The 13704-nt window shown below is 47.5% G+C and overlaps 1 protein-coding gene and 1 long non-coding RNA gene across 11 annotated transcripts in view; one reads left to right on the top strand and one right to left on the bottom strand.

Annotated features, from left to right (window-relative positions):
- The window catches only part of LOC146407102 (uncharacterized), a 46034-nt gene that overhangs the window by 27163 nt on the left and 5167 nt on the right, over positions 1-13704 (top strand). Inside the window, exons 4-5 of the long non-coding RNA XR_014824334.1 lie at positions 946-1020; positions 1880-2012. This is a non-coding gene — a long non-coding RNA (uncharacterized LOC146407102). The remainder of the gene's footprint in view (positions 1-945; positions 1021-1879; positions 2013-13704) is intronic.
- Positions 4590-13704, bottom strand: part of LOC146407101 (uncharacterized) — a 189821-nt gene continuing 180706 nt past the window's right edge. For 6 of the 10 annotated variants that reach the window (XR_014824325.1, XR_014824328.1, XR_014824305.1 and 3 more), the window contains one exon: positions 4590-7877. Coding sequence is in view for 2 of the 10 variants with exons in the window: in XM_084990251.1 (XP_084846377.1) it covers positions 7843-7877 (35 nt within the window). In the remaining 8 variants the exon portion in view is untranslated. Of the gene's footprint in view, positions 7878-10386; positions 10457-13704 lie in introns of all 10 variants that reach the window. The other 4 variants (XR_014824327.1, XM_084990256.1, XR_014824323.1 and 1 more) reach the window with 3 other exon arrangements.

The following is a 13704-nucleotide window of genomic DNA, read 5'->3' as shown; positions in this document are numbered from 1 at the left end:
TTAGGGCCACACCCACGGCATATGGAGGTTCCCAGGGTAGGGGTCTAATCAGAGCTATAGCCTCTGGTCAACACCACAGCCACAGCAATACCAGATCTGAACCACATCTGAGACCTACACCACAGCTCACAGAAATACTGGATCATTAACCCACTGAGCAAGGCCAGGGATCGAACCCGAATCCTCATGGATACTAGTCACATTTGTTTCCACTGAGCCATGACAGGAACTCCAGAATGACAATTTCTTGAGTGCCTTCTGGGAGGCACTATGTGATAATGATTAAGAGCCCGCATATTTGAGACAGTTAGACTGGGTTCAACCTCTCTAAACCTCAGTTCCCTTATCTGCAAAATGGAACAACAGAACTTTCTCTATTGGGTTATTGGGGAGATTAAAGGAGAAATGCATTTAAAGCACCTGGCACAAGGTCTAGCACATAGTAAGCATCTACTATACGGTCACTGTTCTCATTATCTCTGTGATCGGTCACTAAAACAGGCTTTTTCATCAGAGATTACACTGTGCTCATTTTACAGATAAAACAAAGGCTCACAGACCTTATATAATTTTCCCAAGGCCACATAGCTTGGAAGCGAAAAAAGCAAAATTCTAACTAAATCGAAAGCATTTTCTTTCCACCTCAGTGATGCCTCTGAAGGAAGTTTTCCCAGAAGAACTGGTATTTGAGCTGAGTGCTAAAAAAATGAAAGGAAGTCCCATTGTGGAATGTAGGAGAAGGTAAGGACAGGAAAAGGGAAAGGCATGTGTTAAAGCACAGAAGCAATAATGGAATGAGCTGTCTGGGGTTAGATTGTGGGAAGAAGCTTGTGAAGCTCTGGGTTTCTGAAGTTCCCTGCAGTAGAAGAGGCTGTGGTGGAGGCCATGATGGTAAACCAGATGGAACACTCAGTGATTCTGGCTTATTCTTTGCTTTCCCTGCAGCTGAATCTTAACAGCAAATGGAACTCCTGATGGAACTCCTGTCTCATCTTCTGGGGACATGGTCTGATGGCCCTTGTGAGTCCCTTAATCCTGGAGCCTCTCTACATCCCTTTCACCACTGTACCCTACTCCTAGACCCAAGAGATTCTTGTGTGTTAGAGGGTATTTGGTTTTTAAATCAACAAAAGGGAAAATCAAGATCAGGAAGAAAATCCCTCACACCCCTACCCCAAACCACTCACCAGGGCTTGCTTTATGGGCTGCAGATTAGGTAAGATCTGGGTAGGACTAGATTCTGTTTACAGAGTCTGCTTAGGGACACAGACAGCCAAAATCAACTCACTGACAAGCTGCCGTAAAGTGGATCAGGGCTTGGGTCAGTGGCAATACCAAGGGATGGTCTATAGAGGAGGCCTTTAGCCTCCTCACAATCTCTACCAGCCTCTTCCCATTCTTTAATGGTCTTTGATTTTTCATACATTGTATTCAAGTAACTTTTGTTAGGTAAAATCATCTATGATGGCCAGAATTCTAAAATGACCCTCAACAGCCCTCACCCTTGCATAATCTCCTCCCCTTGGAATGTGGGTAGAACCTGCAAATAAGATATCACCCCTGCAATCATGTTATGTTATACGGCAAAAGAGAAATTATTCTGGGTGGTCCTGCCTCCATCAGGAAGGAAATCCCTTTAAAAGCAGAGCATTTTCTCCGGGTGGTCACAGAGGAAAAAAACAGGGAGACATGATCCTGCTGGCCTAGAAGAAGGGACACTGCTGTGTTGTGATCTCCTAGTGGAGAGAAGTGCTCTTCAGTTGCTGACAGTGGCCCCAGATGACAGCCAGAGAGAAAACAGGGGTCTCAGTCTGACAACCTCAGAGAGGTGAATTGAGCCAAGAATATAAATGGGCTTGGAAATGGATTCTTCCCCCAGAGCCTCCAGGAAAGAATGCAGCCTGGCTGACACCTGGATTCCAGCAGGCCCTGAACAGGGAGTCCAGTCATGCTACACTGGGACTTCTGACCTACAAAACTGTGAGCCTATGAACGTGTGTTGCATTAAGTTGGTAAGTCTGTGGCTATTTGTTATGCAGCAATAGAAAACCAATATGGTGATACTCACACAGACATAAAAGAACATGTGTCAAATACTTTAACTCATTAATTAATGAAGGACTCTGTAAGCTGTGACAAGGTTCAAAGGAGGATTCACAGAACAGCACATGGAGGCAATCAGGAATGTTGAAATAGATACAAAAGTAGTCATTACCCAGACAGTGATCACTGCAATGCAGGTCGACAAAATTCAACTTGCATTCCTTTTTTTTTTTTTTTTTTTTTTTTTGTGGGGAATGGGGCGCACCCACAGCCTATGGAGGTTCCCAGCCTAGGGGTCCAATCAGAGCTACAGTTGTTGGCCTACACTACAGCCACAGCAACACCAGATTCAAGCCACTCTGTGCCCTACACCACAGCTCAAAGCAATACCGGATCCTTTAACCCACTGAATAAGGCCAGGGATCAAACCTGCAACCTCATGGTTCCTAGTGGGATTCATTTCTGCTGTGCCACGATGGGACTCCTTCCCTTGCATTTCTATAGATGGGAACAATCAAGCATTACTATCAGTTTTCCATAACTTATAAAAGTTGTGAGATAGCTTGAAAACAATGAAAGAGCAGAGAGCCTTAAAAAAAAAAAGAGTATCTAGAAGCTAATAGAAAGACATCCAGTCTTCACTGCCCAGTTTAAAACACTTTCACAGTTTTTCCTTATAAGTGGTATGGAAATGTAGCTTCAAGACAGGCCAACACTGCCACATGCTTCCCTTGCCAAGTATTACCACCATTAAAACTTGTCACGTGGTGGTGTGGCCACAGGCTGGGATGCCATGTGGTCAAGGGCTGGAGGGGCTCAGCCCGGCCATGACCATTTGCAAGTCCTTTGATATCTGTTGTCTGGTTTATGATTTTGTTTTCTCACAGGATGCCTACAGGTAAGGCAGCACAGGTAATAACTACTCCATCGTGTTGCTAAGGAAAGTGAGGCTCAGAGTGGAAGAGACAGTGTCCAGGTCACTCAGAGTGTCAGTGACAGGTGTGAGGCTGGATCCCCTCTCTTACTCAGGAACCATCTCCTCCATCCCACCCCCTTATCCTCAGGTGGATGAACTTCCTGTCCCCCATCCCCTCCTCTGATTTGTGCTGGGTCAGCTTGCCCTCCACACTGTGGGGCCTGGCACCTGACCTAGAGATTGGCTATGGTGGCTATGGTCCTGGATACCCTGTGTTTGGTCAGCAGACACAATTCCAGGCATCGGCAGAGCCTGCCTGATTCAGCAACCCCACCTCTGACCAACTTTGTGTCCTGACCACACACACTCCTCCCTGGGTTTTCTGCTTTTGCTCCAGGATCCTAACAACCCCAGAACAGTACCCAGCCATGCTGTGCCCGAGCCACCTGCTCTGCCTCCCAGGCTGCCAATGCTGGCCACTGCTTCTGTTGGTTTCCCATTGGCGTATGGGCTGGGAAGTCATCTGGGAGGCCAGTCACGGCAGTCTTCCAGAACCTCTTCCCAAACCCTCCTCCTGACCAGTGCCAGGTGCTAGTGCAGGACAAGCTGCTGATGCCAGGTCAGGCAGCTGGCTCACAAAGTGGCCACCTGCTCGGCTCACAGAGTGTAAAGTTTTTGTTTTGCTTTGCCTTTTGAATACCATTGCTGAGAGGTTTTGGAGACAGGCTAGCCCAGCCCTGCACTGTTCAGACACAGTCACTGAAGCCCAAAGAGGAGATGGGCTCTGTGAGGGTTGTGCTCATCTGCTGGGAGCCTGGGGGTTGGCATTGGATCTGCCGGGTCCGGGGTGGTGGCGGGGATCGTACTGACCCGCCCTCATGTCTGCTCCTTGGGGTCCCCTGTGGGTGCAGATCACAGGGGAGTGGGGTGCAGGTTGATGAGGCCTTTGGCATTGGCTAAAGAGGCAGGATGGCTGGAGAGTCCAGGTTTTAGAACTGACGATCAGCTCGGTTGAGCGACGTCAGTGTCTCAGGTCCTCGCCACTCATCCCATTCTCTGTCCCAGGTGCCCACACTCTGGTCCCAGGAAGGAGCCACATGCTGTTTCCCAAACATACAACTATATTCTTTAAACCACTGAGCCTTCCCTTGTGCTCGGCTGCCTGAGCTGCCCTTCCTCGCTCCTGCTTTTTCAAGATTCAGGCCAAGCTCCTGCTCCCTGCCAGTGGGATTCACCTGCCTCTGCACTCCCTCGCCCTCTTTACAGCCCCTGGGGTACATGCTTCCTCTCATTATTTGCCTGTCTGTGTACCCTTGAGCTTGTGAGCCTGTCAGAGGTGGCAGCCGAGCCTTTTTCACCTCCACACCTGCACAGTTGTGCAAGGCCGGGCACACAATCAGTGTTTGCTAAATGTTTGCTGAATAGAGGCTACACTTAGAAAACAAAAAGGGATACATATTTTCAGTGATATTTACTAAGGCTTTAGAAAGCATCAAATATATGTAATTATAGAGAACCATGTGGAAATAATACAATCAAATGTAGAAATTTACCTTGATTTAAAATATCATAATGTAGAAAAGAACTTAAAGGTTATTTAATGAATTACTGATCTTAACAAAAATGAAACTTTGTTTGAATTTTTAAAAATTATTTTATTTCTTGGCTGCACCCATGGCACGTGAAAGTTCCCGGGTCAGGGATCAAACCCAAGCCACGGCAGTGACAACATCGAATCTTTAGCCATTTAGGCCACCAGGGAACTCCTCATTTTACATATCTTAAAATACATACTATTTATTGAAACTGTAATAACTTTTTTAAAGTTTCAGATGTCTTGGGCAATTCTTGAGCATGCATATTCTTGAAATGTGCTAACTTGTTTTTCTCAGAGAGACAGAGAAAGAAGGAAAGAAGGAAGGGGAGGAGGGAGAGAAGAGGTGAAGAAGGAAAAGGTCTAAAAACAGCCCTTTGCTTTCTTTTCATGGGTTCATCATACTCATTATATCATTGGAGCAAATGATGGCACATCTCTGGGTCTTATCTCCTCCATCAAAAGTTAGAACTAGGTGTAAGTGTTGAGTGTTGGCAGAGAGTCATTACATTATTTTTCTCTTTCTCTGGACCCAGCAGTGGAAAGAAGCTTTCTCTTTTAGGGAGAACCAGAAATTTATTAGCAATGAGAGAAATATAGGACAAAGAGCATGTTTTAGAAGGGCTTTTGATACGAGGGTGTTCTGGAGTCAGGAAGCCTTTGGGTACTGATATCTGAAACCAAGACTCTTCCTTCTCTGAGCCTCAGTTTCCAACAGAAAGGACTGGACCCATGTGTCTAAACTCACTTTCCACTTCCACAATCTGTCAATCCACCTCTAGTAGGCTGATGGTGAAAAAACAAAAGATCACATTAGGGCCAGAGAAAGTTCTAGGGCCCAGGCATCACAGGACGCATCTCCCTCTTTCTCACAGCTCCCCCAAAGCTGTAGAGCCAGATAGTTTAGCCTGCTGCTGGGACCTCCGATTATTCTCTCCACATCTTGGATGCCTGGAAAACATTCAGCTCATCTCTGACCTCTCGGCATGTTCCTCATATGTCAAAACAGCTGTTGGAAAGTGAAGTGGTTGGATCTAAGCAGCTGGGGAAGAGTTGTTTGTTTTAATGTTGGAGACTCAAGAAAGGCACGTGGTCCTTTTATGGATTATGTTAAAGCATATCTGCAGGTCTTCATCATTCCTAATTTTAAAGTGACTTAGCAGCGTCTTTGAAGCAAAGGGTGGGGAGGATGGCCAGAGGTCCTGAATTCTTGCTGCAGCATAGCTGGAAAAGGACAGGCTGCTTCTACATGAGCACGTGAATGTTCACACCAAGGGCTGAGGAGGCAGGATTTATGGACCTGAGCCTTGGGAATGGCTGTGTGTAATGCCTCCTCTCGCTGCACCCACATCCCTCGGGATTTTCACATGGGCTTCTGCTCAACTAAACCTCCGCTGTCCTGGGTGTTGGGTTTGTGTGAGGCAGTTTGGACCAAGCATGCTGAGTGTGACTCTGATGATGGAGGGGCAGTGAAGTGAAGGTCATACTAAGGGGAGCTCTCACAAGACCAGCATTTTGGTCAGTTTGGTGTATGAATATAAGCATGACTCCTGAGGACTCAGGTGGGTTTTCTTTTTGTTTGTGCCCAGATGAGGGCACCAAATAATTCAGAGGCTGGCATTTGAGACCTGTAACCTCTAGGGTGGCAGAGGGTAAACTGAGGCACAACCTGTGACCACAGCAGATTGGAGAGAAGCTGAAGGTGGCAGCCCGGGGTCTGGCCTGGCCTGCTCCTCTCCCTGCCCCACTATGTGGCTCCTGAGGCTCCCTCTTCAAGCCTAAGGTGGACCAAGGCTGGCAGGAGTGCACAGCTCATGAAGGAGAGGGAATGTGCTGTTATCTGTGGAGGCTTAGAATTGTGGGCTTTTAGGAGGAGCTAAGGAATAAGGAGACTCCTCAGGCCAGGAAACTGACCAAGCAGACACTCATCTGTCTGCTGGGTGAGTGGGATGCCACATGTCTTGGGTCAAATGGACATCTCCTGTGATCTCTGTAGGCCTCTGTTGGCCAATGCTAACACTGGCAAGGCGCACAGAGCCAGGCAGAGGAGCAAGCTCTGGCCTGGAAGGTGGGAGACCTGGGTGCCTGGTGTGGTTCTCTCTGCTTCAGCCTCTTCCCATTCAGTGTTGAGCACCTACTCTATGCTGAGGACCTCAGGCTTTGTCTCATTATATCCCAGTGCCAGGGGCTCTGTGCTCCATCTCCAATTCTTCTGTAGGCCCAAGGTGTGAATGTGCACAGTGGGGTTCTCTTTAAAGCCCCTCTCATCATATCCACAAGCCGCCCTGCCAGCTAACAGTTGGCTACCTACTTTGAGATCAGGCAACTGAGGCCCAGAGAACGTAACTGCATGCATTCCAAGTGCGGCAGCCAGGACTCAAACCCAGGTTTGTCTGACTCTTGACCTGGGCCCTTTAACCCCAGCACTCTGCCTCTCCAAGAGAAAGTACCATGAGTCCAGGTCTGTCCTTACTGTCCACTCTGTTTCTGGGAATACTCATCTGTGGTCTGATGACCAGAGGCTGAATGGGTCAGACACCAGATCGGAGCTGTCCCTGAGGACCCCAACACTGATGGGGCATGGTCAGTATGCAGAGAATCCCTAGAGATACCTCCTAGGGTGCCAGGGGCAGAAGCAGGGCCCTTCTTCCTCTCAGGGTGCCCTGTATTGAGGGACTGAAAAAGGTACAACAAGAGTGGGCAAGATCAGACTGCCCTGTGCACATCTTTCAACAGTATTAGTGAGTCAATCTCAATTATAAGACCACAAGCCACCACAATAGTTGCTAAGATTAGAATGACAAGCTGCAAGAAGGAATAGAGTGAGTGCAGGACTTTGGGCATCAAGAGAAGTGGACAGAGCAACCCTCTGTCCAGCTCTTCCCAGGGGTCCATCCTCTGATAGCAAAACCCACTGTCACTCTGGCATTCAGTCCCATGTGGGACTTCTCTGGAAGCCACATCCCACAGACAACCTGGCTACTCCCTCACTCCCACCACAGGTGGTAAGCTGCCCAGACCCTGCCCAGCACTGCAAAGAAGAAAGATACCTCGGTGAACAAGAGCTAGAGGGGAGCTGCCAGGAGACAGTCCTGAGGGGGGTTGAGCAAATGCTGCTGGCCAGGCTGCCTAGCATGGGGCTGCTGGATCCCCGCAAAAGCTTAGGCTGCTCATAGGAGCTGGGGACTCTATATGATCATGATAGGAGGAGGAAGACGGGAGTGTCAGAACCAGGGGCAGCTGTGGGTGGCCACGTGGAGGAGGCTTCAGGTCGGTGTGATTCCTCATCTTAAAGTTGATCTCTGACATCCAAGGTTCTGGAGCCTAGAAATCAACAAGGTCTCAAGTCAGGTTCTTCTGAAAAGCCCCAGGGTTCTGGTGGCTGCCCTACTGCAACCACTATTCTGCTGGAGGAACTGGGGCAGTGGCAGCACAAAGGAGAGCTGTGGCTCATCAGGAACCCACAAGTTGGTGAGGCAGACAACAGAAACCCCATGCGACTGGACTTGTGCTCTGGACATGGTGAGCCACGGGTGGAGGCTCTCAGTCAGGGCAGGACAGTGCCCAAGCTGGGCTAATTACTAAGTGTCTCCCTAAGTAGCTTCCGCTTATTCAGGGGACCTGATATTAAGCTTTCAGCTTGTGAAAGGTAAAGCCAAGGGCATAATTTGGAAGGAAAATTTTGAGACTAAAGGAACAAGATTTCTCCACATTAGAAAGCAAAGGGAATTTCCAATGTACTGAGAGTGTGGACAGGAGGGAAGGATTCAGGAAGGAGAAGTGGGTCCCCTCAGCAGGGCAGTGGGTAGAAACCAAGGAGAGAGACAGCTCGAAAGGGCCTCCCTGTACTAGGAATGATCAATGAACTTGAGCAGCAGTAACGTCCAGCAGGTAATTTTCAGTTGTTTCTTGTTCTACGACATCTTTTCAGCTTTTGTGCTAGTGATGCTTTGGGCAATGAGAGAGAAGGGGTAGAGGGAACTGTAGTTGTCCAAAGAGTGCAAGGGAGACATGGTGTGATGGTTAACTTTGTGTGTCAACTTGGGTAGGCCACGGTACTTAGATCAAACACATTGCTGTGTAGGTATATTCCAGATGAGGTTAACATTTAACAGTAGAATTTGATGGAAGCAGATTATGCACCATATCATGGTGGGCCTCATCTAATCAGCCAAGAATCTTGGGAAAAAGACAAATCTCCCCTGAAAGGAAGGGGAATCCTGCCAGCAGACTACCTCCTGATTTAAACTAGAACTTGTCCCCGGATCTTCAGCCTGGTGACCTACCTTGCTGATCGTAGATTTGCCAGTGTGCGCAACTGTGAGAGCCAATTCCTTAAGATAAATCTCTCTCTGACTTTCTACCAACCACACATATATGTACACATCCTACTGGTTTTGTTTCTCCAGAGAACCATGACTAATACATGTAGAGGAAGCCAAATGGAAGCTGTTCTGAAAGTCTGAAACCAGAAATAGCAGGCAAAGGCAAGGACATGTAAATCCCCCATCCCATATACAAAAATATTGATAAATATTCAGGAGGAGGCCGAATTTTTTTTTTTTTTTCGTCTTTTTGCCTTTTCTTGGGCCGCTGCTGGGGCATATGGAGGTTCCCAGACTAGGGGTCTAATCGGAGCTGTAGCTGCCAGCCTACGCCAGAGCCACTGCAACGCGGGTTCCGAGCTGTGTCTGCAACCTACACCACAGCTCACGGCAACACTGGATCCTTAACCCACTAAGGAAGGCCAAGGATCAAACCTGAAACCTCATGGTTCCTAGTTGGATTCATTAACCACTGCGCCACAACGGGAACTCCGAGATAGAATTTCTTATCAAAATTGTGAAGTAGGTTCAATGCAGGGAATGCAAACCACTCTAGACATCCTAGGCAGGAGAGATGTGACCAAGGAAGGAATGCTTACCCAGTCACTGGGAGGGTTATAATAGTGGGCTCCAGGCTGGCCCTAGGGGTTACTAAAGCCTCGGAGACACCATCAGGCTCTGCTTAAATAGAAAGGTCAAGGTGCCGTTGCTGCCACTACCACCACAGAAGGCCTATGTACTAAAGACAGGGAGCACAGCTGCAGGGAGAACCTGGGTTTCCCAATCTGCCAGCCAGGGGGTAACAGTTAGCAGGGGCCAAGGAAATGAAGCTTCCTTGCTCTGATTTCCAAAACTCTAGCAGGTGCACCGAGTGGGTGGCACCTACTTCACATCCACACCTCTCACCACAAGAGGATCTGGGGAATGGGGTCTTAAGGTACTGAGACCCTACAACTAGAAGAAGAAGGGTGAGGTTAAGCAAATCACTCCTCGGGACTCTCCAGGGAACTTCTCTGGGGACAAGGTGGCTCTGGGAGTGCACCCACAGAGAAGTGAGGCCCACACACACAGTGCCATCCAAGAGAGTGCTGCAATCTGCGACAGGGTGAATGAGCTGGGGCTCAACCACACCTACCTTCCCAGATGCAGGGCACACAGAGCACAGCTACTTGGAGCGAGAAAATGTGTGGAAGATGGAGAGCTGTAGAGGGAGATGGGGAATTTCACTCCAAATGCAGTTGAGATCATATCTTGGCTTTGTTCCCCACGAATGCACAGTTATTTGTATTTCAGCATAAAATTCTAGCTCCCAGGACCTGGTTAACAAAGGCAGCGAGAAGCACTCCCCTAGAGGCCAGCCAGATGGAAAGCCCAATGGAATCTCACTTTGAAGTGTTCTGTGTTATCTGACTCATTTGCAAAAGAAATGAGCTTTATGGGATGTTCAAATGTTTTCAGACATAACCAGTTGCCCCCAAGCGAGAATAAAGTTATAATCTCTCCTTCACCTTGTGCGCGTGCAGCTGGGCGCCGATGTACACAGGCTGTTAGAATCAAAATATGTCTCCTCCTCGGGCTCTGTAGGGGGTGAGCGGGAGGGGGGATCAAAATAAAACACCTCAGATCAAGAAATGATGGATTTGTTTTTCCCCTACTTTGACAGTGGAATCAAAGTGGCTATATGGCTGGTCTAACGAATTACCCCCTCATTTTTCATTAGGATAATGCAAAATAGCTGACTAGATATGCTAGGTCATACAGCCTCTAAAGCTCTGTGGTATTGGGACGAGAACAGATGGATTTGGATTCAAATCTCGGCCCTGCTGATTTCCAAGTATCTGACCCTAGAGAAGTAGCTTCTGCTGTCTGAGCCTCAGTTTCCTTTGCTATAAAACAAGTATTAATTTTTTTTTAATGGAGTTCTCTTCCGGCATAGTGGGTTAAGGATCCAGCATTGTCATTGCTGTGGCTCAGATCACAGCTGTGGCACAGAATTGATCCCTGGTCCACATGCTTTTTTGGGGAGGCATGGCAAAAAAAAAAAAAAAAAAAAAAATGTGTCACAGTGTGGTTCTGAGAAGGTTGTGAACGAGACTCAGAAGCCACCTAGGGCTGCACACATTAAAATCCCATCCTCTACACATCTAGTGATCCCATCACCCCAAGTCTTCTTTCCTCCCTTGAATACAAGGAATAATGTCCCCCTTTGTCTTTTGCTCATTCCGTGCCCTTTGCTCAGAATGCCTTCTCCTAGTTCCCTTGTGATGCAGTGGGTTAAGGATCTGGTGCTGTCACTGTAGCAGGTTGCTCTTGTATCACATATTGGATCCCTGGTCCAGGAATTTCCACATGCCTTGGGTGCGGCCAGAAAACACCCCAACAACAACAATCAGAATGCCTTCTCCTGACTACCTTTGCCAACATCCACTCATCCTTTTCCAGGGGTGGAAGCAGTGTGGACCTTGCCCATTGCTGATTTGGGACATGGAAAATGAATGGAGTGGAGGCTTGGTTCTAATCACTTCTCAGTAACTCAGCATTTCAGGGCACCCAGAAAATTAGAACTGAAAAGACCTCAGGGATCACCCAGTCCAAATCCTAATAGATGATATAGCAGGATGGAGGCCCCGAGAGGCCAAGATGTATGCCCCACCTCTGCGAGCCACCTCGCAGTGCCCACATTGGCAAAGTTCTTGAGCCTCTTCTGTTTTCCTTATCATATTAGTCAGGGCTCTCCGAGAAACAGAACCAATAAGATGGGCATTATGGAGACTAGCCAAATCCAGAATCTGCAGAGCCAATGTCCCAGTCTGAATCCCAAGGCCGGCACACAGCTGTGGAACCAGGAAGAGCTGATGTTCCAATTCAAAGGCCCTCCTGCAGAATTCTCTTACTCAGGGGAGGGTCAGCCTTTTTTTTTTTTTTTTCTTTTTCTGTTCAAACCATGAACTGACTGGACGAGGCCCACCACATTAGAAAGGACAATTTGCTTGACTCAGTCTAGTGATTAAAATGTTAACCTCATTCCAACGCACCCGCTCAGTAACACTCAGAATCATGTTTGACCAAAGGACTGAATACTCCTCGGCCCAGTAAAGTTGATGCACAAAATTAAGCATCTGGGGATTTCCCATCATGGCTCAGTGGCTAATGAATCTGACTAGGAACTGTGAGGTTTTGGGTTCAATCCCTGGCCTTGCTCAGTGGGTTGAGGATCCGGTGTTGCCATGAGCTGTGGTGTAGGTCACAGACACAGCTCGGATCCCGCGTTGCTGCGGCTGTGGTGTAGGCTGTTGGCTACAGCTCCGATTAGACCCCTAGTCTGGGAAATTCCATATGCCACGGCAGCGGCCCAAGAAAAGGCAAAAAGACAAAAAAAAAAAAAAAATTAAGCATCATACTCAGTAAAGTTGAAAACCTTTCAGAAGTTAAGCCAGTAGTGGTTGGCCTATGAATTGGATATTTAAAACATAAAAAAATTTGGAGAGAGATGGTTTGGACTTTTTTCCATTTAAATATTTCTAAGTGAGATTTCGGGTGGAAAATGGCACTTTGGGTAATACTCCCCTTCTCATCCCACCCCTATATCGTCACTAATACAATGAAGAAAATAGAGCATCCCTCACAAATGCACGATGATGAAAGTGGACAGAAAACTTACTCCCCAAATATGAGAGGACAGATACTCAACCAGTGATAAGACAGGTAAGCCAGATGGAGAAAAACCTCAGACTCATCTCAGGAAACAGAACTACTTAAAACAGACAGAAAGCCCCTTCAAACCTCTTCCACCATCTGACTCTTGAAAAATCTACAGTCACACAAGAATAGCGAGGGCTGATTTTGGGGGTGGTGACAACTTCAGCGTCCACCCTACAAATGCCATTGTCCAATTTAATGCCCAGAATTGTGCTCAGAATTTCAACAAAAACAACCTTGTAAATCTCAGAGGAGATAAAGTATGAGTGAGATGCCATTCACGCACATCAGATTAGAGGGAAAGCCCTGACAAGACCAAGTACTGGGAGGGTACGACCTCACCAATAACCTTGCTACCTTGAAGGCTCATGGACAATTCTTTGTCATCTTCCATGACTTATCCAAAGTACCTGAGACAGGAGTTCCCCATCAAGGCTCACTGGTAACGAACACAACTGGTATCCATGAAGATGCAGGTTCGATCTCTAGCCTCACTCAGTGACTTAAGGATCCAGCGTTGCCATGAGTTGTGGTGTAGGTTGCAGATGTGGGTCGGATCCCATGTTGCTGTGGCTGTGGTGTAGGTTGGCAGCTACATCTCCAATTGAACCCCTAGTCTGGGAATCTCCATATGCTGCAGGTGGCGGCCCTAAAAAAGACGAAAAAAAAAAAAAAAAAAAAAAAAAAGTACCTGACACAATTGAACATTCCCTCCTCTTGGAAAGACTTTCTTCATCTGGCTTCCTGGACACTATACTTTTCAGGTGTCCCCTTGCTGGATGCTGCTTCTCAGTCTTCTTTTCTGGTTCCTCTTCTTCCCCTACTTGTTACCACTGATGTGCTGTGGGGCCCAATCCTTGGACCTTTTCTCTTCACTATCCACACTGAGATGTTCTTCCTGGTCTCACAGATTTAATACCATCTAGTTGCTAACAATTCCTAAATTTACATCCACACCCAAACTTTCCCCCAAATCCAGGCTTGGATTTCCAACAGCCAACTCCACATCTCCACTTAGATATCTAAGAGTTGTCACAAATGCAAATGTCTGAGGTCCAATACTGATGTCCCAGTCATTTCCCAAACTATGCTACACACAGCCCTCCCTCTTTCAGGAAATGGCAACT

The sequence above is a fragment of the Sus scrofa genome, chromosome 1 (assembly GCF_054392235.1).
Source record: "Sus scrofa isolate SSC_HxYL_T2T_F1_AM1 chromosome 1, Sscrofa_HxYL_maternal_Yorkshire_Landrace_v2.0, whole genome shotgun sequence".
Classification (NCBI taxonomy): Eukaryota; Metazoa; Chordata; class Mammalia; order Artiodactyla; family Suidae; genus Sus; species Sus scrofa.
This window is presented reverse-complemented; position numbering and strand designations above follow the sequence as displayed.